The sequence below is a fragment of the Eucalyptus grandis genome, chromosome 3 (genome assembly GCF_016545825.1).
Source record: "Eucalyptus grandis isolate ANBG69807.140 chromosome 3, ASM1654582v1, whole genome shotgun sequence".
NCBI classification, from domain to species: Eukaryota; Viridiplantae; Streptophyta; class Magnoliopsida; order Myrtales; family Myrtaceae; genus Eucalyptus; species Eucalyptus grandis.
In genome coordinates, this window is record NC_052614.1 from 8,546,032 (window position 1) to 8,574,000 (window position 27,969).

Sequence of the window (27,969 nt, forward strand, 5' to 3'; positions counted from 1 at the left end):
CGGGAAAGGGCAAATTGGCTAATAAGCTAGAAGCGACCTACGCACATGCCCGTCGCTATCGGGTTAGCCAATTTCTTCCCAATCGAATAAAGAGACCGGGGCAAAAGAAAATCGTCGAATCAAATTAGAAAAAAAAAAATTCATGGGTCTTTTTTCTATTATATATATATATATATATATATATATATATATATTATTTTTCTATTTGCTTTTTCCAGGAGATGATTCCCCATCACGCTTTGATGGAGACCACCAACTCTCTAGGGGTGGGTACATACATGAACGTGGAGGCCAAATGCGGACAAAAATGTCAATGGCCCCCCTTCGGCGACAGATGTCGTTTTCAGCGTCCCGTCGCCACTAATGCAAACAACAACGCCACGCTAAAAAATATTATTTTTTTACTTGGACTTTTAGGATGGAGTTCAATTTAATTTAATTTATTTGAATTCGCATCATATATAATTCTATTGCGGCAGCCTCTCCAGAGCCACGTATTTATGTTGGTGGACCGGATACATTTTCGGAAACGCCAAGTAAAATTAAAATGAAGGGTATAAACGATTGATCTAATTCGAAAAACTCTAGAATTACCAATAAATATGATACAATCTTACTCTGAATGTCAGAATTTCTTTAAATGCGTCATGGAACCTGTTGAATTCAAGAATCTTGACTCCGATCCCACATTTGACCGAGCGAGCAATGAAGGGAATTTCGGTGTGATATAGGACGAGCTTATTAATATTGGTATACGAAATTAATACACCAAAAATGAAAAAGAAGAAGAAGAAGAAGTTAGCCTTCTTGGCAAATTGGCTTCGAAAAATAAAAATTTCGTGTGTGGGACCCTTGACGTGGGAGAGTGCCGTGGGACCCACCAGAAAACTATGTGCACCAACGCCCGTCTCCCTCCTTCGATCCTCTCCTTTATATTTGAACCTTCTCTTCGCCTCCTGCAAAACCTCTCTCTCTCTCTCTCTCTCTCTCTCTCTCTAGAGCAAAACCCACGAACTGAATCAACACTCTCTCTCTACCTCCATGGCGAAAGGTGGCAAGCTCACCAAGCTCAGGTCCGTCCTCAAGAAGTGGAACTCCCTCGGCCGCGCCAGCAGCGGCGCCGCCTCCAGCCGCCGCAGCAACATCTCTGCCGTCTCCGACGACTGCGGCGACTCCTCCCCCACCGCCGCCTCCGCCGCCGCGGCCGCCGCCTCCGACCTCCACCCCGTCTACGTCGGCAAGTCCCGGCGCCGCTACCTCATCGGGTCCGCCGTCCTCCGCCACCCCCTCTTCCGCGAGCTCGTCGAGCGGTCCTCCTCCTCCTCCCCCGGCGCCGCCCCCGACGAGGCGGCCATCACCGTGGCCTGCGAGGTGGTGCTGTTCGAGCACCTGCTGTGGATGCTCGAGAACGCCGACGACCCCCAGCCCGAGTCCATGGACGAGCTCGTCGAGTTCTACGCTTGCTGAGTCAACGCGGCCTCCCCGACTCGGCGCCGGCGCGACGTCGTATAAGAAGCTGTATATTCTATCCCGAGGGTTAATAACGTGATTAGCTGGGCGTAGTAGAAGATTAAGCAATGCTGAGCAGCAATACTAAGAGACACCGATAGAGAAAACGCATCGCACTCGCTGAGTCGCTCTTGACTCAGCGAGCGAGCGAGCGAGGATTTTAACCTATTTTTACTCCGGCTGATCTCGATTCCGGATGGCCGGCTAGGAAAGGATTAATTGGGATTGATATGCAAATTTGGACTCTTGTTAAGTTATATTGAAGGCGATTTTCATTTCGCATTGCCAATTTGATTGAATGCACAAATCTCAGTTCGCAAAATGATCTCTTTGATTCAATATGTCTCTGATGCCCAAAATGTAGGCAAAGTAAGACCTGAGGTCTCTAAATCATGCAAAATGTGCCCTCTAGATCATGATTTTCTTGTCAAAATAGTGTATCAACAAGTCATTATACTAGAGACGACTATCATTCACCGCGAGCTATAATCTTCAATGACAGGCAACTTGGCAAGTAACATCTCATGCATCGTGGCATTCCCATACCTTAAAAATAAAAGGATGACGGCCCAAAAAGTTTTACATGCACGCGACAAACTATCAAAAAGATAAAAATCTCAAATTAAATAAACATTCCGTCATATATTTTTCAATTTTCCCAAATGTACTAAGCGAATTATGGTCCCCATGGTCCTTAGGGACCAAAGAGATAATACCCGAACTGCGGTCTGAGTTATCTTTACTTTTTGGTATAAAGTCCGTATCATGGGCTCCAGGTTAAAAGAAAGAGGTTGAAATAGATTCCTTCGGCGGTTAGCATTGAAGTGAAAAACTTTCCATTGCCGTACGTGGATCTTGCTGTCATCCGCGCACCGTGAATGCAACACAACAACCGAAAGGACCCCATCCGATCCGTCATTTACGCAGTCGATTCATCGGACCAAAGCAAGACGACGACACGAAAGGACGGCAGAAAGTATACAACGGGACAAGAACAAGTAGAACTTACGATGGATAGAAAAATGAGTTCGGAGCTTGCTTTCCGGCGGAGATTAATTAAGAAATGTCGTGCTAATGATGAGGTGGGTGGGAGATGCTCGAGGCATGGATTGTCGGTTTCTAAAGGAGCTTTCTACCTTTCTCGTGGCTGTATGCTTTCGAAGACTTCATTCTTTATTTCTTCATGAATTGCTGATTGGAAGACAACGGTATGGAGAGAGCGAATGAATACACGAAACTTCAGCTACCGCGACGCGTTTCCAAGCTGTGCCATTGACACCCTTTAGAAGTTGGTGCTTCTAAAGTAAACCTTATGCCCCTTTTGAAAAGAAAAGAAAAGAAAAGAAAAGGACGTCGCCGTATCGATCGGGTGACGAGTTGGGTGCGTGCGGTGGTCATTTGACCTTTGTTTCTTGTCATCGATGGGTAAGCTTAGGTGGAACAATCGTACGTGGAAAAAGTTAACTCCCGGCGAGATGCTTGGCTATGGTGCCTCTCCCTCGCGCATGCTTGCGTTTTTGCGCCTTTTTCGGGTGGGCACTATCGTCGCCTATGTCGCCGCCGGCACTAGCGACTAGATCCTTAGGACCTGCATGTTTTCGTTCTTTTTTTTTTATGAATAGAAATTTTGTTTTTGTTCTCTAAACAAAAAAGAACATAAACGCATTTGTTTACACTTTTATTCAAAATCAAATTTTTTGTTCTTGGAACACAAAAAGAACAAAAATGAAAACAAAAAAAAAAAAATTGTTTCTTGCTCTAGAAACACTTTTTCTTCTTTTCTTCTATCTCCTATTTTCTTCTTCTTTTCTTCTTTGGCTGGTCGCCAACCTCGATCGCCGCCTTGACCATGGCTGGCGACCGGTTGTCGAGGGCCGGCGACGCCCGTCGAGGGCCGGCGACCTCGCCGAGCGTCGCCAGCGCGAGCGAGGCTTGGTCTCGCCTTGGCTAGGTGAGCTCGAGCTCGCCCAGATCCGTGAGGCCAAGCCTCGCCATGGCTGGGCGAGCTGGAGCTCGCCGTGGCTAGGCGAGGCCGCCACCAAAGAAGAAAAATGAAAAAGAAAGGAATAAATGAAAAATAAAATAAAAATATTAAAAATATTAAAAGAAATAAAAAAAGAATATAAATTTACCAAACTTGTTTCTATTCATTTTTTATTCTCGGAATAAGTTTACCAAGCGCATCTTTTTTCGATAAAAATTGTTTCCTAACAAATACTTTTTCTATTTCTGTTCCCTGGAATAATTTTTGAACAAAAACGTTACTAAACGCATCCTTATTATCCCTATTGTATGGGCGGATGAGAAAAGAAACCTCCTGATGCATGTGAGCTCCCAGCTCTCACGCACTACCAGATGAGATGAGGCCTACCCGATGGCTGATATGATGACTGATGTGATGGCTGATGTGAGTTGTGAGCATGCATTCATGGCTTGTTCGGTGCTATTGTCGCCAAGGCGCTGTTGGTATCGCATTGCTCCCCGCCGACACTGGGATTACATCGTTATTGTCCTTGTCATAGCAGTGGATGAGAAAAGATATTAGCGGCCCTCAATTCATGTCACTTCCCAATTTTCATGCATCGCCAGATGAGGACAGTCGTTCCCAAGCGCGCGCGCACAGACATGTATGTAGTGTGTTTTCACCCTGTCGAAGATACAATTAATTTCATAAATTCCACGTACTTACCATTGGTGAGCGAAAAAAATAGCATTCATTATACTTCATTTCCTATAAAATGGAAGTATAAGAATTAGTTAACATATATTTTCACTTTTTGTTAACTAAGCATATTGCTCGAGGAGAAGTATTATAGGGTATACAAAAGTCCACACTAATTATTTTCGTTGAAATTTATGTCCATTAGCTTTTAGCTCTATGAACGTTTGCTTAATAGTAATTTGTTGAAATTAATGTCCATTGCCTTTTCGAGCATAAGGACAACCAAAGAATATTTTCCCCACATTACACTTCAACCCAATCACATCATGAAGTTTGAAAAACTACCTATTCATCATTCCAGTCACTTGTTGGTGCATGACATACCATAATATGCAGGGCATGTTTGGCTTGTGAATTCTAACTTTTGGACTGTGATGCATCGAGCCGATACGACCCTATCACAGACCTCATTTTCTATTTTTTTTTTTACATAAATAAGGTTTGAGAAATTCTTTGAGCATATGATTGATCTCTATTGAGGGCGATGCGCATGTCGAGTACTTATAGAAGACACATGGGTCGGTACTTCTAGGGTGGCCGCAAAACAAAGCACAAGGGTTAGTGATTTTTACCCAAGCCTTTACAGTAGAGGATAGACGCACTTATCGCCTGAGTAGTCTCGTGGAATTACTCGATTTTTTAGTATACTTGATTTGAGAATGCAAAATATTTAGCATAATAGTCGTCAGGCGTGCCTATGAGTTATGTGCAAAAACTAAAGTTCAAAGATGTTGATGGTCGTAAACATTCAAGATTCTTCCAATCCCGCGCGATTTTTTTTTTTTTTTTTTGTGAGGTCTAAGTGGAGCTTAAGGACACGCTTATCAAGCAACTAAAGACGAGAGATTCTAATCTTCAATAAGTTAACTTTAAAGCAAGCCATTCGTTATCAATATGCTCGTTTTTAGGATAGTCAAAAGAAACACTCTTTAACATTCGACGCGACTTATTTAAAATCAGTTTATCTTAAATTTTCAATTTTTAAACAAATTTATCTAGCTTCTTCATAATGTAAATGACTTATCTATGATTTAAATGAGTCATATATAAGTTTAAAGACCCATTTTGACCTTTTTATTAAGCAATTAAATACGAGAGATTCTAATCTTCGATAAATTAGCTTTAAAGCAAATCATTCATTATCAAAATTTGAATATCTGCGATCACCAGCCGTGATGGCTTTGCTGGATAAGTTGCAGACTTTTGAGGAAAGGTCAGGAGTTCAAAATTTCAGGGAGGCTGGCGGGTTATTAAGTGATTTACACGTAACATCAGGATGATGGGTCCCCCGTTAGCGACACCTGAGAGTTTATGTGACTCTCCCAATGTACTCATTCAAACACTCCTGATCTCGAATCGATATTCCGTTACGACGCTGGGGGGCATCTTCATGGTTTTGTCGCCACCGTAGACGACGAAAACTAGACCCCGGCGTGAGCATGCAGCCACGCTTTGCGGCTTTTGCCATGAGAAGACGCACGTCGCCATCGAAGTCCCATCATCCGACGCGACGTCTCCGTCATCCTGGTTCAGATAGGTGGTCAGTCAGGGGCAGCTCGGTCTTTTCACGGCGCGGCGGAGGGCGGATAGGCGGCCCCCCCTCCCCCCTTCCTTCCCCCGCCGGTCAGCGCGTCCACGAAGACCGAAGCCCACGTGGGTGTGTAGCCACGTGGGGGCCCACCCGTCAGTACACGTCCACGTTGAGCTTGGAATTTTTGCTCCCCCAACCCCACCCAGAAAAGAAGGGGGAAAATAATTTCGGCAGTAAGAAAACAAAAGACCGCATTATAATAATTGGGTGAAAATCTCTTCTCATATCATTGGCACACATGCAGCACTCATTTGCTCGCGACATCGAACGTGCCATGTTGTGGAGGGCCCCTCCTAATCTAAATTTTTCACATGCAATGAATGCGCCGTGGAAAATAAAAAGAGCCCTCGATAAATGGTATCTCGAAATAGAAGGAAATGAATTTCGAAAGAGGTATCGGGACCTTTTGCTGGTGCACTTTACAACTTCACTCACCTTCATTTGGCTTCTTATTTATGTATGCGCACACTTTCTTTATGTGATGGAAAAATTCGTCATATATATATATATATATAGACTTGAATAAGATCTCGTCTACTCTTCTGTAATAGTTATAGCGGATTTTATCTCCTCTTACACTTCAATATATATACATATACGGTGAAAAGTCCGCGGAATATAATGATAAAGATGCCAAACACTTGTGCCTCATATTTCAAACCTCGAGTCACGAGAGTTTCATTAGGGCACTCGATAGCCCCTTTTTTGTTTTTGGCTGTTGGAGATTCCATCTGTTTTTCCTCAATGTTTGAACTTGGCTCTCTAGTCTTTTGAGTGCTTGACTTTAACTTCGTGAATATAAGTATTCCGTCAAAAAGCGAGCGAATTCACGGTCAGGGCGCATTCGAAGCAACAGAGAGAGAGAGGAGATCGAGGGGAAAATGCCGAGCTCGGGGTCAAAATGCTTGACTCATAAGGGGGAGAAGAGCTCAGAAGTCTCACTATAATTCTCTGGCTTTTTTAATGTCTAGTCGCGTTGTCACGGTTCCAACAATGTGCTTCTCGGGCCAAGAGAGAGCGGGACTTCTCGAATCACCTGCTTAGGGCAGCGAATGATAATAATTCTGATAAAAAATTGATTTTGGGAACATAAAATTTTTATTTCCATTCGTGAATGAATTTCCAAGCAAAAATACACATTTAATAATAACATGAAATTTCAATTTTTGAAATAAAAATTCGTTTGCCGACAACACAAAAATTTTCTCTCTTAAGTGATAGCAAACGATGGCAACGACACTGACTAACTAGGGCGATCAGCACCCAGTAGTGGCAAACGACACTTGCCACCCAACAGCAGCACTCAGCGACGGTGGATGGTGCTCAATGGTGGTGGAAGGCGGACAACTAATAGTGAAGACAAACAATGAAAAAAGTTTTTATTTTTTATTTTTGTTCCATAAACAGAAAAGTGGAAAATTTTTACTTCTTAATTTTGTTCAAGACCTATTTTTAGATTGAAAATTTGTTTAAGAAAAAAAAAATGAAATTATGTTGTCAAATGAATTTTTGTTGCAAAAACAAGTCCAAAACAAAAATAAAATGATTATCATGTGTACCTTTAATTGCTTAATTGATTACGGGTGTGTTTGGTTCAATATTCCTAATGGGCTTTCAACCTTCAAAGCCTCTTAGGGAAATGTTGAATTATTTGGCAATCATTTTGAAATAACTTTGAAATGAAAGCTAGCATTGGGAATGCTAAAAGCTCAAGCTAGTAGGGACTAGTTTTGAGCTTTCGATTTGGCCGAATACTAAAATTTAATTTTTATTCAAAAACTATCATCACTCATTCTTCAAATTCCTGATTTTGCCCTCGTTATTATTTTTTTAAATGCCAAAATAATGCTAAAAAAATCAAATATATATAAATGCTAAAATATATATATATATATTTTGGTCTTTTTAAAAAATTATTTGTATATTTTATTTTTTTAGCATTTATATATTTGATTTTTTAGCATTATTTTGAAATTTATATTTAAAAAGGTGCATACATTATTTTTTCAATTTTAAATAAATAAAAATTTAAAAATTTTGAAGAAGGATTTGGTCTTTTTAAAAAAAAATTATATATATGTATTTGATTTTTTTAGTATTATTGTCAAAATTTATATATAAGAAGTTGCATACATAATTTTTTTTTTTTCAATTTTAAGCAAATAAAAATTAAAAAATTATGATGAAGGATTTGTTTCTTTTTTAAATTATATATTTATTTGATTTTTTTAGTATGATTGTCAAAATTTATATTTATAAAGTTGTATACATTATTTTTTTTTGAATTTTAAAAAATAAAATTAGAAAAATAATATAAATTACTCAAAGGGCTTTTTAAATGTGTTTTCTACCAAACGGTATTTCTCTCAAAGTTAATTTTTAAAGCATAATTTACTAAACGGTATTTGCATTTGCCTAAAGTTTTTTAAGCTAAACTGCTTTGCATTTTCCAAATGGGCTTTCAAAATGTTGAACCAAATGCACCCGTACTTCTTCTTGGAACGTTCCGCAAACCGCCGGGACAAAATTATTGGCAAATCCTAATAAATCCGAACGCTCAACTCGTCCGTCCTTGATTTAAAAAAAGAAAAAAAGGAGGTCCCGTCGGACCGGCCCAGAGGACAGGCAATCAAGAGTAACAGAAACGAAAACAGAAGCCCATTGGAAAACAAATCCAGATTCCGCCCGCCCAATAGGGTTGGCAGCCTTTACCAAGTTTGATACAACCTTTAAGTATAAATGGAATGGACCACTGCCAGCAAGTCGGGGATGTAGCTCACATGGTAGAGCGCTCGCTTTGCATGCGAGAGGTACGGGGTTCGATACCCCGCATCTCCACTCTTCTTCCCCTTTTTTTCCTCTTCATTTTCCCTTTTCGCGAGTTCGAACGGGCCACGCCTCTCGCCGCCAGGAAGAAGCAGCAGCATCGGGAACGATTCCCTTCTTCTCTCTCGCCGCCGTCGACGTCTGCTTTCATCTCCTTCTCAAACTCTCTCTCTCTCTCTCAGCAAGGTCGGTCCGTCCTCTTCCTCTTCCTTTCCGTCCCCTCCGACCGTTCGTCGCCGGCTTCGCCGAGCCTTTCGTCTTCTGGAGGCCTGACTCTCTCTCTCTCTCATTTTGGTCGCAGGTAGGACTCGTTGAGGCGGCGCCGAGTATGGTGATCTCCAGGGCATCCAGAATCGGAGCTCGCGTCGTCAGGGAGCTCCTCTCGCGACGAGGTCCGTCCGCGCCTCTCTCTCTCGGTTAGGGATTTCGCTCGCTCGTTTTGGTTCGGTCCCGTGTCGTTTCGCTTCTGACGACGTCTGTTTTGGCATCGGATGATTCGCGAAGTGAGTTTTTTTTCCACCTGCTCATGCTCGATATATTGCTGATTCGTTCGGTCTGGATTCTTTTCGATTTTGGCAGGCGCGAGTACGTCCCTCGCAAGAAGACATCTAGGGGCGCGAAGACAATCTAGTCCTGCAATGCAGCCTTCGGTTAGTAATCCTTCCGTATTGGGTACTGAGTGGTCGATTCCCGGTTTCGAACTGTTCCCATATGAGCAGTTTTATCAATTATATGTTGGCATTTGTACCTGTTGGATTCTTGTTTACTCTTTCTCGTTACCGCGAAGCTTCAGAGGATAGTACTGCACGAGGCGTGGTTGGCTTCACAGTGAAGTGGTTGCTGCTTTGAAATGTCGATGTCCCCATTTTCATTATTAGAGAGCTTTAGCTACAGAATACTACTGAGAATCCTGCGATTTGTAGCCCTACAGAGAAGTTATTAACCATGTTGTGAGCTATTCTGGTTAGAAATGTTAGCGGGACTAATATAGATGGAAATGCATGGGCTTTCTATAACAGTTGGTTCCATGATATAGTCACCGCTTTCAGTGCCAAAATTGTGTGGTCGTTGTGGTCAGGTGGCTCTTGATTCTTGGTGAAGTGAGGTTATTCGTAGGGCTCAAGTGCATAATATCTTTTCTTTTATGTCATCGCTTTTCCTGTTTTGATTTATTCAATGTCTAGTCTTGAGTTGTTCAAATCCAGAAAGATAATGTCTGAGTGGTAATCCTTGAATCAATTCCATACAGTTTTTCCATATTGAGGGGCCAGATCAGCTAGAAAAGCTGTCCCTTTGTTGGAGTTAGCACATTTGTTGATTTTTACTTTACAAGAAATGCTTATCGATCTTCATATCTTTCTCTTGCTCTATGCTCGATTTTGAAGCCTTTTTTTTTTTTTTTTTTTTTTTTGAGAGTTGAGTTTCTTCTATTCAATTGGGTAAGTCTCAACTGGATCTGGTTATATTTAATCGGATGGAAATTTGGTTGTTGTGAATGTTGTCTTGAGTGCTCTGAACTGCATGATAGAGAGACAAACTCTGTTAACAACTTATTTTGTGTCTTAACAGCCCCATTTCTATTGTGTCAATGGTTTTGACGTTCGATTAGCAAAGTCTAGATGAGGGATGGTGATATGACAGTTGATATCCTTTAGGTGTGAAATTATTTCTAGGTTCATCTTTGCGTTCTTTGGAGAAATAATAGTTTCTTCAAATGTGATGAACTGGTGTGGACAAAAGTTTCTCTAATGGTTGCTTAATCCTGGCACAATTGTGTGCTTCGTAATGTTTGTGGGGGTGGATCCTGTTCCACTGCTGCCTTGATTTCCATGTTATGTTTTGTTGCCATCCAAATGTCACGCGTAGGGTATTCACCCCTGCAACTTTACATCAGTTGGAATATTATCTCCAGTGTATGCCCATAATTTTTCACTTTGCTCTTTCGCCTGGAATTTCTCTCTGTTATCTGCTAGCTTTTCTTTTAGTAGGATTGTTCTGTCAATAGTGGCTTTCTACAGATAGAATCCTGTCTTTAGATTTTTCTTCTTCAATGGCTGGCAGGATAAGCTGTTCCAGGGTGCCCTACTTCAGAAGCATTTCTTTTGTTCTACAACCACTGCTGATGGTGCTCATGGGGGATGCGATGAAGAGAAAGACAAGTGAGTTTTTGTTTTTTTCTTTTGTTATTTCTTCTGTTTTTGGTATTAAAGAAGATGGAAATGAAATACATATGGTTGCATGAACTGTTGAGGTAGTTATGGTGAACTTAGCCGATCAATTTTGTGGTGGTGGCTAATTTGGTGCGTCATCCTAAATGAGTGTGGCTAGTGGATGATCCAACATGAAGATTGTTTATCTCCAGTCATGAGCTAGGCCCTCTTCAGGGTTTTCTCTATAATCGGACCACCCTTTAATGTTAGTGTACTTGGAGGAATTTTGCAGGATATCTGTGACGTTTATTGATAAGGATGGTGAAGAAAAGCAAATTAAGGTTCCCATTGGAATGTCAATGTTGGAAGCAGCTCATGAAAATGATATAGAACTTGAAGGTACTTGTGTCCTTCCGAAGCAATTGTCATGCATTATTCAGCTTTGCTGTCATCTTATGTGTGGCTTATTCTCCGAATAATGCCAAATTCTCTCTAAGGAGTTGGCCTCTCAACCCTGTTGCATCTGACCCAAAAGAACAAAGAAAAAAGAAAAGAACCCTGTTGCATCATAGAATGTCCCAGAATGTTTATGTTCCGGATTAGGTATCTCTATGCGGTTGATATAGGATTGAACCATGAAATATTAAGTTTCAGTGGCAACTTGAATCTAATTTTTTGTTTTCTCTAAACTGATTCTGTGCTGTTATTTGGATATCAGGAGCATGTGAAGGTTCACTTGCATGTTCAACATGTCATGTCGTTGTGATGGTATGTTTCTTCAATGCAACATTGTAATTGACTAGCCTCTGAGTCTGACTTAAAAGTATCTAAAACTATGAATCTCATGACAGGACGTGGAGTACTATAATAAACTGGACGATCCAACTGACGAGGAAAATGACATGTTGGATTTAGCTTTCGGGCTTACAGAAACGTGAGTGCTCACTATAATGTTTGGTTTGGGGCCCACCCAATTTTGTGTAGGGATGAAACTTCTCCGAGTGATAATATATGGCTTGTTGGCTGTATGCCCCAAACCTAGGAATGACACCCTGCTTCCGTTCAGAATGCACAGTGCTGAATAATCTGTCCAGAAGTGAAATTTTTCCTCTTTTGGGTCTTTGCAGGTCTCGTCTTGGTTGTCAGGTGATTGCTAGACCTGAATTAGATGGAGTGCGCTTGGCGATTCCAGCAGCCACTCGAAACTTTGCTGTTGATGGATACGTTCCAAAGCCTCATTAACATGATATAACTTTGGAAAGTTTTTTCTGTGTAAAGGATGCAGTCATCCCGATTTTGTAGCAGAGTACACTTCTAATCTCTTATTCTTTGTTATGTATTGATTTTAGATTACATTTTACCCTATACACATGGTGTAAAATCCAAACCAGGTTTTTCATACGAAAGCTGTCTAAATAAAATTTGATCTTCCTTAAATGTGGTTGTGCTCGTTTCTCATAATGAATATTCAATCTTTCTTATTTCTGAGGGAATGCACTTATTTTTCCTTTGGCAATGCGTATGGTTTGTAGCTCTAGAATTTTAACTTTGTTAGCAAGAAGAGAAGTTTCTAGTCTTCATTGTTCTAAAGAATTTAGGCCTTTCATTTTTCCGACAATGCAAAAGGCTTGTTAATGACCCAATTAAAAGACAAGCCAGGAAAAGAAAATCATGGTTTGTATGTGCATGGTACTTGAGGGGGTAAAATTAGGGATGGGGGAGTTTCCAAAAGAAATGGAAGGACAGATGGCATGGGGGACCTACCTCAGAAAACTAAACTTATTCTGATTCATAGAAACTGTAAAAATAAATGCGGATAACTTTAGAGGTTAATAGATACTTATTTAAAGATTTGAGGCGTTGAATATCAAACAGTGGGCATGGTGGAAACACTAAAAGCAAAAGTTGACACATGTTAAAAGCCATGGCCACCCCAAACACATTCTAAGTGTTGGTTGTTCTGTGGACCAGATCTTTAGCTACCTCTTCTTCTTGTGTGGTTCTCTCTTTCAGCAATCAGATGCATATCTTCTCTGTCCGAACCTGCAAAACATTTTCTATTTCTTTTTCTCAGCTCATAGAATGATAAGAGGTATCTGTCCTAAGAATTTCCTTCTTCTGTAGGGACGTGCAATTTGCTCCGAGCCTAACTTGTTACTCATGATAAATCAACAAGGTAAGAGATCCTTCATTCTTGTGACTGAGAGAGCGGAAATCCCAAGTAGTTTTAGTTTGTTGAGTGGAATTTATAGGTGAAATGATAATTTATCTAGACATGCATGGAGCATCTATTGACCAAGGCTTGGGTGTTCCAATGCTCTGATAACTATCCATTGGAACTTTTATCCAGTGTATGCATTGCTAGAACTTGTTACAAGTGCATAACGTGATGCTACTCTGTGTCAAACTGCATTTGGTCACATTATTGGGGAGCGAAAGTTCGAATAAACTTGTAAATCTTGACTAATCTCTACTTTTTAATCATTTTCATCATTTTCGTTCTTCATGTAAGTTATTTATGGGTGGCTTCAATGAAGTTGATGACAGTCTACCAATGCTAATGCTTTGAATATGTGACAACTTGTATTTCTCCTTTGCCCATTATAAAAGATATGGTCTTCTAACTTCTAGGGAGAATTGCATGACCTGCCGTGCCAAAACCCAGCCTCCACAAGTAGATATTATGGTGCATGCAAAGAACTGACTCTGAGCTTTCCTTTGCCCAACATCTATATTATATATCCCCATTCCATGAGTATCACTGTAATTTAACTTTGCCATCCCATGAGTATCCCTTCTAATTTAACTTTTGAGATCCCACCACTGGGGCGTGGTCTATGCAGAAAGTGGAAAAGCAACTATAGCCTAAACATTGCCCCCTTTGCTAGCCTTGTGGTACAAGGCCCATTTGACGAAGACGTGTGACATATAAATGGACCGTGATGCTATTAAATTGTCTGACTATAGGGCCATATTCAATTTACTTATAAGAGTTCAGGGAAAATTTCTTGGCCACTGAAAAATGGCTGTCAAGCAAATAGACAAAGTACCGAAAATTAAATGAGATCTTTTGTGGTTATGGCGATTCTCTCACTTTAGGTAAGTAACACTTCTTCCATCCCAACCAATCCATTCGTCTTTTGATCTAGCTGCCTTGGTCAAATCATTGAAGCTGATAGGAGGAGGCATCCTATATGGTGAAAAACAGGAGCCAGGATACTGCAATTGAATGGAGTAATATTAGCTATTAGTCTTGCACCTCTCTAAAGGATTTGAAGATAGATGATGATAAAAGAAGTCAGTAACACACCTGATGGGCATCTATTAAGTGAAATAGTAAAAATGGCTGGAAATGTGCCATAGAGTCCACTCGCAATACCCATCTTCAAAAGCTTTATGAGCCTAGAGATATGTGATAATGAGCCTATTTCGTGGCTCCAGTCACATATTACGAACTTAGGACATTTTTTTTTCTCTGCCAATCACTGTAAATATGAATTTTTTTATTTATTTCTATTGGAGTTTGGGGAATATGTTGCATTGTTTACAAAACTATGGGTTTGCCCTTGTCTAGCTTGGGAATGGGGATATTGGTTCGGCTAGCATGTGTTAAGACTTTGACCTGAGCCCTTTTATCAGACAGATAAAGGATAGAAAGCAAATGCATCAGTATGTTGTTTTGTATACTCTCTAGGCTTGACCATCAGTCTACTTGGTAGAACTTGTCCCGGTATAACTCATTGGTCTATTTTTGTGGCAAGAGTCACATTGTTGTCCAGTCATTGATGATTAATTCAATGATGTATGGTGGGAATGCCTGTCAGTTTGGCTCCTCACTGTCCTTATGTTGTACTTCATATGTTTTTCTTGTTCACTGCCAAGCTTCAGCTGTCAGAAGGTTACTACCTAGATTTTTTGGGGCCTTTCCTTATCTTTTGAAGTAGTTGGGCTGCTTCATTCCCTGGCAACTCAAGATTGGAATATATCATTTTGGCTGATAGCATTGATATGACATTGAAATGATGACCCCTTTTGCTCACATGCTTGATTTAAAAAATTCCCTCGTAAGATTTGCTCATGGTGATTGATTCTGGATTGTGATTCTTAGCCACTAGATGATGCTGGGTGCTGAGGGTGCATCTTTCTCTGTTTCCTTTATTGTTGATTTGTTAGTTTAACCTAAATGGCAGATTGTTGCTTAAGGAACCAAGGAACCAAGGAACCATCCTATGTTCAGTCAGCAGTACCATGTTAGTACTCTGCAGTACGCGCTGTGTTTGGACCAGCATGAAATCGATTTTTGGTCATTTGCTTTGTACTTGATAGGAAATCATGTAGTAGCTCAAGTACACACGTCAACAATCTGCATGTGACACGTAGAAGCCAGGTGGCTTCTTGTAGCATAACTTGTAAGGCAACATATGCGATAAACGTATAACCCGGAAGTAGAATACACACTCCCAAGGCATGAGGAGGCATCTGTATGCGCTGATTAGTTTTTTGAAGGAATTGTGACTTGAAGATATGCTAGAGCTTTAATAGATTTTTGTGTGTCGAATGCTTTTCTCGGTATTTTTTTGCTCGGGGTCCACTTTCTCTACAATCTTTACCTTAAAAAGAAACAAACTACAGTGTATGGATTAAATGGTATGTGATCTCTCATCAAGGGGTCGTGATAGTTGTATATCTGGATGAATTGCGTACAATCGAGAAGCGATTGAGTTTTATACTACTTCAATTTGCCGTATCTTTATACTCTACTAGCTTGACTGGACTTCTCTTTAAGAATTGTATCGTAGTTGTCGTTCGCAAGGACGTGATCAGCTGAACCTCTAGTTGCAGGCCACCGCGTTTTCTTTTCCCCCAAGTCAAATTCAATGCCACGGTTCACCAAGCTCATACAGCTATTACGTGTCATACTGTATGCTTCTGTGTATTGGCATCGCTTTAACTCGTAATCATTCCAGCTATATTTCGTCACGCTTTTTTCTTTTTTCTCTCTTTTTACGTGTTTTTTCTCTAGATGGAAAATACAATGATGTTCACATCATTCCTACCCCATTCCTCTGTTTTCCAAGACAGATGCTTCCCATTCCCGTTCGATAACGTTAGGGAGAAAACGAATCATGCATGCCTTGAAATCGGACTCGATAATTCATACTCAAAAACGTTCCTTTTCGCAAAGTCAAAAGTGAGTTGGTTAGAAGGCTTCGTCTCTCCAAATCTAACGTCTAATGGGGGCGCGAATGGACACTTGCGTCTCTCTTTTTTCCTATAATACGACAACTACTCGTAGGCCGTGGCTTTCAATGACATCGCAAGTCTCGATAAATCGGTCTTCCAATTGGAAGAACACGAAGGAAGAAAAACACGCACAAGCACACACCAAATCCCTAGCAATCTCGTCGTTTCTTTATTCGACGGGAGGGGGAAGAAAAGAAACCATGTCCTACCCACGTTTCCCTTGCATGTTCCCTATCTTGTACCTACGCGAACCCACTCACGTCACTGGCGAGTCCTTTGAAAACGACGATTAATCATTAGTCAAATGATTTCATCGGGGCCCTTTTGAGGTCTCTAGAAACTCGCCAGGGGGTTCGCGTTCTGCCCCGCTTATACTAAAAATTCATCTTTTAGCCTAGTCGTCACCGTTCGTTCTTTATGTGCGAGGGCAGGACCATTGACGAAATAGTTGTCATTAACTAAGCCGAGACGTTTAGAATAGAAAGGCGAGTAGTAATCATTCAGATGGGGACTGTAACCACTCCGTTTTGGACGCATCCTGCGGACAGCTACGTTGATGTTATGGACTTCGCATGATAGCAAGTTATTCTCGTATGATTTGGTTACTGACAGGACTTTCGTCAGTATCAAACCAGAGTACAAAAGAAATGGGTCGTCGCGATTGCTCGGCTCGACTAAATCTCAACTCATTTATACTGAAATTTCACCGCGATAGACCAAGAAATCCAACCGAGTCCTCCAATAGCATCTCGTCAAGAGTTTTTAACAGGAGTTCATCATCAATTATGCTTCCGATTAAGGAATCTCCTGATTAAGTAGCGCAAAATCATTAAGGAACGGAGTAGTTTGATGATCGAGCAGCATGGTCGAGCTTAGGTGGTTATGGCTTTATCTCGGGGAGGTCGTCCCATTCAATTTCAAACTTGAATCGACAGTTCATTCCGAATTTGATTTATAGGTCATTAAAACATGCGTGTTCCCTCTTGCGTTAGTCATCGACGGCGCCCCTCTACAGCTCAGGCTCGCCTATTACGTGCATGAGAGCTGCTTTCTTTCTTCTTTTCCTTTCGGGGCACTCCCTAAGCACATTTTTCGCCATGCATTAAAACGCGGTTATCGAGGAATTACGAAACCCGAGCGACCATCTCCAGTAAAACGAGCGGCGCAAGCGAAAGCGACTGGTTCATTCCATCGCCGCCTTCGTTCTTTTGCTGGCTGAAAGCGAAAACGATGGTTTCGAAAAGACTCTTGTTTGGACACCTTCAGCTTTCTCAATTCGATCACGATCAGAACACGGCACGATTTCAGCCACGAAAAAAATTGCTTCCCTCTCGAAGCAAAAGCTCGCATCGTCAAGAAAAAGGAAGAATGATTCTCAAAACAAAAGCAACAACACATAAAAAGATCGCTAATGTGCTGCACAATGGTCGTAGACCTTCTAGAAGGAGCCCTGGTCCGTGACATATATTCCGAATCTTTTCTTTGATTTCTTTCCCTTTATTATTATATTTCTTCTTCTTTTTGATATTTGTCGGTCGATTGTACTACCGGCCAAAGTTCAATAGAAAGAACTAGTACAACTCTTGGAATATGTACATTATATATCGCGTTTGGTTCCAATGGCTGTTCATGATAATGACACATTAATGTGTCCTAGACATTCTTGTCTTATGGAATACTCAAATGCGTTAAGACCCCCCTACGTCTCTCTAACAAACCTCTCGGGTCTCACCTAACCCCGTTGATTCCAGAACAGCAAGAAGAAGATAGAAGAAGGAAAATTCTCTCGTCGCCACCCGATAGAAGCCCCCCCCAAAAATCATTAGGGTCGCGATTATTGACCGGGTTTGCGTCAAGGCGGGTCCGGCTACGAGCCATTCTCGTGGGAGGATTCATCGGCAGAGTCGCCTGTTCAAAAATTGCACTCGTTTAATTTAAATTAATTTAGAGGGGAGACTGAAGTTGCTAGTCATGTCATTAAATGAAGATTAGTTGGAATCCATAATTGACAAAAGAAGAGTCCTGGCTCCTGCCTACTCCCATGCATGCCGAGGCAGCAAAAAAGTCTTCCGTGAGGGCGGCAAGCGAGTGCCATCCATGAACAGATGACCACTGGCATCTGCTGTTGTTTTTTCAGGGTTTGATTGTTTATTTATGGCGTGGGAATGGGTCGGGAGGGAGGGAAGTCTTCGCGTTTGGAAGCAAAATATTCGCTCGGCTGCAACATTTCCTTTCCAACTGTGGATAAACCTCGTCAAACCTTTTGAGTTTTGATGGAGATGGGAGGAATCCTTCATCTTCCAAGAAGGAAAAAGGAAAGCAACGACCGGAACGAGAGACCCCGGACAGGTTTTTGTTTGCGTGAGTGTCGGGTTATTCACAATTTCAAGCAGATAAATAAGGAGAAATAAGTACCCGAAGTATATCATATGCGTGTGTATGTGGGGTAAGATTAGTAAGGGGTTCAACATGTCTAAGAAGGAGTGATCTTGCAGCTGGTGGCGGTTCGTTCTGCTTGATTCAGATGAACGAAGCCGCACGATCTACTACTCAGTGTCGCCATTGATGAAAATGTTTAAAGCATTTCCATTTTCACGTGTGACAAACGATGGACATATTATTATTATTATGAAAAGGCTGCATATCGATTCAGGAGTGTTCAGACGACGATATATTTCGATGCGTTCGTTTGTGCGACCATGTGACAGATGAATCATCCTGACAATTTGAAGACAATTCTGGTTTTGGCTCAAGTCCCTTGTCCTCAAGTTTCATCACTGTTAGCTTCTGAAGAACGTGTCGCATGTAGTAATTGCTTGTTTATCCTCTTTACTCTACTGTTTCACCAACTAAAATCGACGTACATCGAACCGAGCCTAACCAAACTGAATAAGACATGTACGTACTCAAAGGAGAGATGTTGTGAAGCACGATTGCTCACTGGGGCGTTTCTAAAAATCAAATCGGACCATATCGATTTGTTTATCCATTTATTGGTTTGGGATATTTTTGTTATTATTTTACTTGTTTGATTTTGGTTTATAGCTTTGAAATCCAATAACACCGAACCAAACCAATAAATTGATTAGATAGATAAATTTGCTTTCCTATTGACTAATAAAATTTGTTAATTTAACAGAACCAAGTTAGATTTTTTTTTTCTAGGATTGCTCTATATTATTAAATGAAGGGTTAATACACTGAAAAACCCCAAACTGGTACATGTGTGACAAATTTACCCAAAATTATTATTTTTTTTATCATGAAAAACTCTAAACTGGTACACTCGTAACAAATTTACTCCGACTGATCATAAAAAAACTGTAAACTAGTATATTTATGACAAATTTAACCCAAACTAATTTATTCGACCACTAAAAATCTCACACTGGTACATTTATAACAAATATACCCCATATTAAATTGGATTAATACCATAAAAAAATCATAAAAATTGTAAAGTATGACAAACAGAGAGTAAAATCCCAAATCGGTATACTAATCAATTGTCATGTGTCATTTAATTTAATAATTTGACGGTAAAATTTAACGGAAACTAATATAGGGTAAAATTGTTACAAGTGTACTAGTTTTTGGTAAATTTGACAAATGTGTACCAGGTTTAGGGTTTTTGGTGGTCAAAAAATTAGTTTAGGGTAAATTTGTTACAGTTGTACTGATTTGAAGTTTTTAAGGGTATTAACCCTTAAATGAACGATTTCTACTTCTCAATAATTGGCCATTATTGATTTATTTTTAGTCTTGGATAATAACTTGCTATGATCCTTTGTATCATACTTACTATCGACAATTAATTCAATACAATCATAATTTATGTTCCTTTTTTTCTTTTTCAATAGGCAGGTAGAAATAGGTGCTTCCTTTTCTTTTCTTTTTTTGGGGTTAAATTCCGTCTAACGATAACAATAGACAGTTTAATTACACGTTAAACTTCTTACTTACACATTGACTTCATAGTAATGGTTTGAAACCAAACAAAATCAACAATAAATCAAGGCTACCGATTTGATTTAAACGGTAATTCTTATTGGTTTGGTAATGTATTTGGCTCAAGATCTATCTCGAAACCGGGGCAAAATGCACCTCCAAACTAAACTACGAACGCCGCGAGCGCTCCCGAATCCGCTTAATGACCTTTTTTGATTACTTTTAATTCCATCGAATTAAAGAATGAACTGAACATCAGATGGGAAATTATTCACGTCAAGAAGACAAAAAGAAATGAAAGAAGAAGCAAATAAGAGAAAAAAAAGTGATTTTTAGCAAGTGGGGTCGCCCTTGATGGGATAAATGTGTCACAATTTGTAAAGTTGGGAATTTTTCATATAAAAAAAGTTTGAGGTAAATTTGTCATTTTGAGCAAAATTTGAGATTTTTGGTAGTTTTTTCCTTTTTTCTCTATAAGAAAAAAAAGGTGATTTTTAGCAAATGGGGTCGCCGGGTCCGAATATCGTCCCAAAGAGAGAGAAAGCCAAAAAAAAAAAAAAAACCAACCCATAATTCCGACCAAACCCCTCTCTCTCTCTACTGGTCTTTTTGGTCTTCTTCTACCTTCTCTTACCTTAAAAACCTTTTTGTAGCATCATTCCCATTACTATATTAAGCCACCACCCCCCATATCCCACCTCGTCTCTCCTCACCAGAAGAAGCACTTCTCTCTCTAGGAAAAAGAATCATTTTTTCCCCGCAAGAACCCCCTCTCTCTCTTCCCTTCTCCTGCTCTGAGAACTGGAGGAGCCGATACGTGGCGCAATCCTCGCCGTGGTTGCTGGTGCAGAAGCATAAAGCCAGCCCTTACAAGTACACCCACCTTCCCCTCTTTCTCTCTCCCCGAAGGTGGCGCCTTCTTTTGTTTATTGCGGAGCCGCGCGACTGTTGCAACTGGAGTTGAAATTCCCGGCTCTGTAAAATGTCGACGGTGGTGATGATGATCATGATGACGAGCGAAGTCCAAATTCTAACTGCTTTTTAAAATTCGTCCCACGACTCGGGCACATTCTGCAGAGGAAAGTTCTCATGCGTTGAACTCACGCGCCCGTGCGGAGAGATCGGTTGAGCGGTGTTTATTTCTGTCTCTCTCTCTGTCTCTCTCCTGCTCTAACGTGTGATCGACCGAACCTGCAAAAGGGTCACCTCCCTTCCTTCTCCTCCTCCAGCGTTTCAAGTGAGAGAAAAGCACGCACCCACTCTCGCTCTCTAGACAATTCAAGTGCAGCGGTTGACAAAGAGAGGGAGGGAGGCGGGTTCGGTTCGAACTGGGGGGAAGGAGATGAGATCGTCCGCTTCGATGGGGTCGAAGCGGTCCAGCTACAGCCGCGGGTTCGACTTGCCCGAGGAGTTTGACGACGAGGAGGACGAGGCGGCCGCCGCCGCCGACTACGGCAGCGTCGGCGGGGCAATGCTGCCCGTGTTCCTCAACGACCTGCGGCAGAACTCGCAGCAGGACCTCGTGGAGGTCACCCTCGAGCTCGAGGACGACTCCATCGTCGTCCGCAGCGTCACCCCGACGAGCAACAACAACCGGGCGTTCGCCGCGGCCGCCGACGAAAACCCCGATCCCGCGGCGGCGGCGGCGGCGCTGGACAGGAACCTGTCGGTCACGACGAGGATCCGGAGGAAGTTCCCGTGGCTGCGGTCCGGGTCGTCGCGGGCCGGCTCGGAGGCGGAGGCCCCGACGGCGGCGGCGGCCGCGAGGGAGGCGCGGAGGGCGAGGGCGCAGCTGGACCGGAGCCGGTCGAGCGCGCAGAGGGCGCTGAAGGGTCTCCGGTTCATCAGCAAGGCCAACTTCTGCGCCAGGGACGCCGAGGAGCTCTGGCGCCAGGTCGAGGCCCGCTTCCACCGCCTCGCCAGGGACGGCCTGCTCGCCCGCGAGGACTTCGGCGAATGCATCGGTACGTTCTCCAAATCCCATCGCCATCGTTACAGTAGTGCATGCGAGACGTGGTGAAATGTGTGCGGACGGGTTGCGAAGGAAGTTGACGGTTGGCGGCGGTGGGTTTTGCTTTGCTGTTGGAAAACCAGGGATGGACTCGAAGGAGTTCGCGGTGGGGATGTTCGACGCGCTGGCGCGGCGGCGGCGGCAGAGGATCGGGAAGATCACCAGGGAGGAGCTGCACGACTTCTGGCTCCAAATCTCCGACCAGAGCTTCGACGCGCGGCTTCAAATATTCTTCGACATGTGGGCCCCCCTCTCCCTGTCTCTCTTTATCTCTCGATTCGTCTAGCCGTTTCGTGACCGTTCGATCGGATCGGAGCGATGGCTTCCTGGCCTCGTTGACCGTGCCTTTTCGATCGATCTGACGGCGGGGGATGCGGAATCCGAGGCAGGCCCGGCCGCCCCCTGGCCGCATGATCTCGCCCGAGGTTTCCGGCGGTCATCTCTCGGGATGATCGCCGGCGTATTAATTGCCTGACAGAAAGAAAAGACGAGAAGTGTCGTTGAAGCTTTAATTTACTTGTCGGACTCCATTGATTATTATTACCCGCGAAAAATGAAGTACATTGAATGTTACTTTTTGAAGAGCAAAAAGGATTTTGTCCAAATGGATTTTTGGTAGTGAATTTCGTGATTTTGAATGTACCCTTTCTTTGTCTTTTTACGTGTAATCAACTCGTTGAAAATTAGAATTTATACACTAAGAATAGCAGTTGTTATTAAGATCATGCTAGAGTTATTATTGTCTTGGTCGGGGCCCAAGTCGTCGATAATTGTTGGGAATTTCTGCTTTCTTGGGTCATGAAAAAATTTAATGCTTTCATTAAAAATGGAGAGGAAAATCTTAGTTTTTTTTTGCGTATTTGAACTAGATTTAGTGTACCTCCTCAATTTACTTGGTAATTCATGTGACTTGACAAATGCCCTAAAAGCCCTGATGAAAAGTCCTGACGTGTGTGTATCCTTTGTGCTTTATTAGGGCGGACAGCAATGAAGATGGGAGAATCACCAGGGCAGAAGTACAGGAGGTAGGACTTTGTTCTTCCTCATCTGCAATTTCGAGTTTTGTCATCACATTACTCGAGCGTTATCAGCAGCGTGTCGTCCTTCTTTTAAGCTTGTCCATGTAGACATGAATGGTACTTCCGGCTCACTAGCGAGATGATGCATCGGTTGTAGCTAAGAAAGAATGAACTGTTTCGTTTTACCGACACTTTGGAGCTTCACCAATGTCTTGATTTCAGCTTCTGATGCTCAGTGCATCAGCTAACAAGTTGTCGAAGCTGAAAGAGCGAGCGGAGGAATACGCCTCCCTGATCATGGAGGAACTGGACCCGGAGAACCTCGGCTACATCGAGGTAAAAGCCCCTGAAGCGGCAAAGCAAAACATAGATGACATAGGATATTCAACTTAGGAAAACTCTTTGCTCCATGGAAAGAAGTACTAATTCAGACAGGCTATCATTTGCCCTGTCCTCTGTTTCAGTTGTGGCAACTGGAGACTCTGCTTCTGCAAAAGGACACTTATATGAACTACAGCCGAACGCTCAGCACGACCAGTGTTGGCTGGAGCCAAAACCTGAGCTCGTTTAGACCGACCGACAAGGTGCGGAGGATTTGCAGCTCCCTCCGATGCCTCGTGCTGGAGAACTGGCAAAGAGGTTGGATTCTGTTGCTTTGGGCGATAGTGATGGGGTGCCTCTTCGCTTGGAAGTTCATCCAGTACAGGAACATGGCAGCATTTCACGTAATGGGCTATTGCCTGGCGACGGCCAAGGGGGCAGCAGAAACTCTGAAGCTCAACATGGCTCTCATCCTCCTGCCCGTCTGCCGGAATACCCTGACGTGGCTCCGGTCCACCCGGGCCAGGTCGTTCATTCCCTTCGATGACAACATAAACTTCCACAAGGTAAAAGATCTGGCGAAACAAGTAGAAACATCATGCATAGAGTTTTGAAATGTTGGTTCTCAACATCGTATCAATTACTCCTGGCTGAATTAAATTGGCATGGTTCGAAAACATAGTTTTTCCCAAGAATGGTGAAATTCACTATGGCAGGCAATAGAAATAGAAGATTTAGAAAGAAAGTCTAAAGATTTCAATGGTTGCAACTTCCAGGGAATGCAATTCCATTAACATGCATGAGCTAAAGTGCATATGAACATGGCCGAGATATAAAGGAAGTACAGTTGTTCAAAGTGATTATTTCAAGCACTACTGTATTTTAGACCAACTATATCTCGTGTATGCAAGAGATAATGGAATGACACTCCAGCACTTTTTTCCCAATGCACAGATAATTGCATGTGCCATAGTCATCGGGATCATCCTTCACGCAGGAGACCATCTAGCATGTGATTTTCCCCGCCTGGTAAACTCCTCCCCAGAAAAGTTTGCCCTCATATCCTCTGACTTCAATAACAGAAAGCCCACATACACGGACCTTCTATCTGGAGTTGAAGGAGTGACGGGCATTGCTATGGTGGTTTTGATGGCTATCTCATTCACTCTAGCGACACACCGGTTCAGGAGAAACATAGTAAGGCTACCTGCACCTTTCAACAGATTGACAGGTTTCAATGCATTCTGGTATTCCCATCACCTGCTAGGTGTGGTCTACGTTTTACTGCTCATCCATGGAACCTTTCTGTACTTGGTGCACGAATGGTACATGAAAACAGTAAGCAATCCGTCTCATTGTATATGCCGTAGTTAAGTCAAGACATCAAACTTCATCATGTATTCAATAGCACCGGTACTAATTCAATGCCTTACCTCAGACATGGATGTACATCTCTATTCCATTGTTGCTTTACATACTTGAGAGAAGCATGCGAGCATGCAGATCAAACCATTATGCAGTTCGAATATTGAAGGTAATACCTTTCTTATTTCTCTTACATTTCGACTTTTCATTGTTTGATCAAGAAAAAGGACATAATATAATGCACAATTGAGAAAAAAATGCATCAGCGTCTTCATGCACGATCTTCGCAAAGTACATTGAGAAATTTGTTTTTCTGAAAAAAGCTAATTTCTTTTGGACTATGCTTGTTCTCTTCAGGTTTCGGTTCTACCAGGGAATGTCTTCAGCATAATCATGTCCAAGCCTCAAGGGTTCAAGTACAGAAGCGGGCAGTACATTTTTCTACAATGTCCGACAATTTCCCCTTTTGAGTGGTAAAGTCCAAAACTCATCTCACCTCCTAGCTTTTCCAACATCTGCATTTCCACCATCAAAGGCTAAGTGCTGATACCTTCCAGGCACCCATTCTCAATTACTTCAGCACCTGGAGATGACTACCTCAGTGTTCACATCAGGACAGTTGGTGATTGGACACAGGAGTTGAAAAAAACTCTCACTGAAGGCAGAGACTCGTCATGTGTCATTGGCCGAGCAAAATTCACATCGGTTGGTTGTATCAATCAGACAGGGTAATTATGTTTCTGGCAGGCTTAAGTTCCGAAATAGAAACTATTCTAGGTAATGCTAACTGAACAAACTGTCATGTCATGATGCAGCCAACCCAAATTGCTCGTTGATGGTCCATATGGAGCTCCAGCTCAGGACTACAGAAATTATGATGTACTGCTCCTCGTGGGGCTTGGCATTGGTGCAACCCCTTTTGTAAGCATCCTTAGAGATCTTCTGAGTAATACAAGAGCAGAGGAGCAAATGGTACAGTATGTTGCTAATATATGAACAACGTGTCTTAAAATTTAGGAAACACATCCTAAACTTTTGCTATTGTGATGAACTAGGATTCAATCACAGAGACCAGTAGATCTGATGATAGCACAAATAGTTTCGCATCTTCAAACGTGACACCAGGCAGCAAAAGAAAGTCACAGAGGACGTCCAGTGCTCATTTCTACTGGGTGACTAGGGAATCTGGGTCGTTCGAGTGGTTCAAAGGAGTCATGAATGAAGTTGCAGAAATGGATCACAAAGTAAAATTCTTCTGAACATTGCTCATGACTGTTTAGTGCACGTGTAGAAGGAACTAAACGAGTGGGCTAAGAGACCCTATGTCTTCTCTCTCTTTCTGTATGAGCAGGGTCAAATTGAGCTTCACAATCACCTTACCAGTGTCTATGAAGAGGGAGATGCAAGGTCAACTCTAATCACCATGGTCCAGGCTCTCAATCATGCCAAACACGGTTTCGACATCCTATCAGGCACACGGGTATAATATGATGTCTACATAACAATGCCACATTCCGTTACGTTACCATGTTAACAATGAACACGCTACCGAGACAATTGACTAGAGACACTATAGATAGAATATTCTTCTCTATTTTTTAGCTCGTTTGTTAAAGTGAACTGCTTCAACCGTGAGGCTGCTAACTCAGTCCTGATATTCGATACTTGCAGGTAAGAACACACTTTGGAAGACCGAATTGGAGAGAGGTATTTATCAAAGTAGCTTCAAAGCATCCATACACTACAGTAGGTAAGTGTAAAACAAGAAAGCATTAGTACTTGCTGACAAATTTCATAACAATCAAACTAAGTAGTTCAGATCCCAGATACAATGAAATTACAAAAACTAGCTTCATTTGTTGCTGGTAATTAATCCTGAAATCATCATACAGGTAGAGCTCAGCACAATAGCCTTCTGATATTAACAATAACTAGACAAGACTTACAAATTGACATTAGGTCAGATGTAACTTCTGCAAATAAGAGACTTGTTTTTAAACTTGTAGGAGACCCTTAAACGCACTCTGTGGCCAAGTCTACATCAGAAAATAATGCGAAGGATCAAAATATAAGATCTTAACTTTTGCGTAAATTATATAATAAAACCCTTGACTAGGAAAGTAAAACCATCTCCTTAACGTAATGAAACTCTACAATGTTTGCTGAATCTGCAACTGTCGCAAGATACTGACGTTCCAATGATGTCTGAACGAAAGGGGTTTTTCTATTGCAGGGGTGTTCTACTGCGGGATGCCGATGTTAGCAAAGGAATTAAGGAAGCTATCGCATGAGCTGAGTCACAAGACATCTACACGTTTCGAATTCCACAAGGAGCTTTTCTGAGTCGGACCCTCGAAGCATCAAGGTGCAACTTTTGTTTTTGTTTTTGTAATTATTATACAGGCTGAAAATACATTGAAGCGCACACCATAGTAGCACAGAGCAGATAGGATGTATATTCCCTTATATACCAACGATAGGAATACGCACCAACACAAGTAATTCTTTACGAAACAAGGACAGCACCTTATAGTCTTGTAGCACTGCATTTTGATTGTAGTTCCTAACTACCAGGACAAGGACTCTCTGTCTCTATTGATGAGCATTATTTTTCAGACTCTGATTACGCATTCGATAAGAAATTCTGTGTCGATTGCTGGCGTGCAAGTATCCGATTTTTCAACACTTGGGCAAAGAGGAGTTGCAACAACTTCATCTATTTAATAGCCAGGCCTGAGGGATTGGATGAGAGTAACAAGAAAGAGGCATCCATTAGTTGACAATGGCTTAAACAAAGACATGTGCCTGTGTATGCATGTTCCACCTACTTATTCCTTTGCTTATTATTAGCCAAAAGTCAGCAGGAACAGCATGAGAAAATGGAATATACCCAGTAGATTATATGATATGGTTTCCTATCGAAACAACCGACTCCGATAATACTTTTTTCTCGGAGATGTCTCAATTCAATTGATCTCGACATCACAACCAATCTACCAATGTTTTATGAAGGGAAGGCATTTCCGGAGAGAAAAGCCAAATGCTGGAGCCCCGACAGTTTTACTTGAGTAATTTCGTTCGAAGGACACGGCGACGTTGTAGTTGACAAGATCCGAGCATGGGGGCCAAAAGCAAAAGCTAAAGACAGCGTGGCTTGTCCATGAAACTCACAAAACGTCAAATTGGAAAACAATCTTGATCATAACTCTTACTTTCAAAACATCAAATTGGAAAGCAATCTTGCTTTAGATCATCAGTCTCAT

General features: G+C 41.9%; 3 protein-coding genes and 1 non-coding gene across 11 annotated transcripts; all 4 read left to right on the top strand.

Moving 5' to 3' along the window:
* The first annotated feature begins 979 nt into the window (after positions 1-979).
* LOC104436386 (auxin-responsive protein SAUR76) lies at positions 980-1,798 on the top strand. Its single transcript, XM_010049137.3, has one exon. It carries the CDS (start codon positions 1,042-1,044, stop codon positions 1,465-1,467), a length of 426 nt encoding a protein of 141 aa, XP_010047439.1. The 5' UTR covers positions 980-1,041; the 3' UTR covers positions 1,468-1,798.
* Positions 1,799-8,587: 6,789 nt separating this feature from the next.
* Positions 8,588-8,660, top strand: TRNAA-UGC. The gene has a single exon. It is a non-coding gene; the product is annotated as a tRNA-Ala (tRNA).
* Positions 8,641-15,416, top strand: LOC104436387 (2Fe-2S ferredoxin). 5 transcript variants are annotated; one of them, XM_039310300.1, is made up of 10 exons: positions 8,641-8,834; positions 8,950-9,064; positions 9,228-9,298; positions 10,710-10,807; positions 11,091-11,197; positions 11,517-11,566; positions 11,650-11,732; positions 11,926-12,104; positions 12,923-12,974; positions 13,948-14,482. In XM_039310300.1, the coding sequence occupies exons 2-8, from the start codon at positions 8,977-8,979 to the stop codon at positions 12,038-12,040; spliced, it is 612 nt and encodes a 203-aa protein (XP_039166234.1). In that variant the 5' UTR covers positions 8,641-8,834; positions 8,950-8,976; the 3' UTR covers positions 12,041-12,104; positions 12,923-12,974; positions 13,948-14,482. The 5 variants fall into 5 exon arrangements, with proteins under 5 accessions (XP_039166234.1, XP_010047443.1, XP_010047442.1 ...); XM_010049140.3 differs by lacking the exon at positions 13,948-14,482 and adding an exon at positions 14,989-15,416 and having other exon boundaries at positions 8,642-8,834; XM_010049139.3 differs by lacking the exon at positions 13,948-14,482 and having other exon boundaries at positions 8,642-8,834; positions 12,923-13,422.
* Positions 15,417-20,668: 5,252 nt separating this feature from the next.
* Positions 20,669-27,954, top strand: LOC104436388 (respiratory burst oxidase homolog protein E). Of its 4 annotated transcripts, none has more exons than XM_010049145.3 (15): positions 20,669-21,954; positions 22,085-22,241; positions 22,978-23,026; positions 23,243-23,356; positions 23,485-23,907; positions 24,296-24,679; positions 24,780-24,875; positions 25,064-25,179; positions 25,264-25,434; positions 25,522-25,678; positions 25,762-25,950; positions 26,058-26,186; positions 26,378-26,456; positions 26,940-27,071; positions 27,719-27,954. In XM_010049145.3, the coding sequence occupies exons 1-14, from the start codon at positions 21,333-21,335 to the stop codon at positions 27,047-27,049; spliced, it is 2,796 nt and encodes a 931-aa protein (XP_010047447.2). In that variant the 5' UTR covers positions 20,669-21,332; the 3' UTR covers positions 27,050-27,071; positions 27,719-27,954. The 4 variants fall into 4 exon arrangements, with proteins under 4 accessions (XP_010047447.2, XP_010047448.2, XP_010047446.2 ...); XM_010049146.3 differs by lacking the exon at positions 27,719-27,954 and adding an exon at positions 27,281-27,698; XM_010049144.3 differs by lacking the exon at positions 27,719-27,954 and adding an exon at positions 27,323-27,698.
* The last annotated feature ends 15 nt before the right edge of the window (positions 27,955-27,969 follow it).

Bases quoted from the DNA above. Each gene is read 5' to 3' on its own strand.
- LOC104436388 (XM_010049145.3), top strand. From the start codon at position 21,333: ATGAGATCGTCCGCTTCGATGGGGTCGAAGCGGTCCAGCTACAGCCGC. The intron at 23,027-23,242 runs GTAGGACTTTGT...TCTTGATTTCAG, and splicing joins CCAGGGCAGAAGTACAGGAG to CTTCTGATGCTCAGTGCATC. The intron at 26,187-26,377 runs GTATAATATGAT...CGATACTTGCAG, and splicing joins ACATCCTATCAGGCACACGG to GTAAGAACACACTTTGGAAG.
- LOC104436387 (XM_039310300.1), top strand. From the start codon at position 8,977: ATGGTGATCTCCAGGGCATCCAGAATCGGAGCTCGCGTCGTCAGGGAG. The intron at 9,299-10,709 runs GTTAGTAATCCT...AATGGCTGGCAG, and splicing joins GTCCTGCAATGCAGCCTTCG to GATAAGCTGTTCCAGGGTGC. The intron at 11,198-11,516 runs GTACTTGTGTCC...TTTGGATATCAG, and splicing joins AAATGATATAGAACTTGAAG to GAGCATGTGAAGGTTCACTT.
- LOC104436386 (XM_010049137.3), top strand. From the start codon at position 1,042: ATGGCGAAAGGTGGCAAGCTCACCAAGCTCAGGTCCGTCCTCAAGAAG.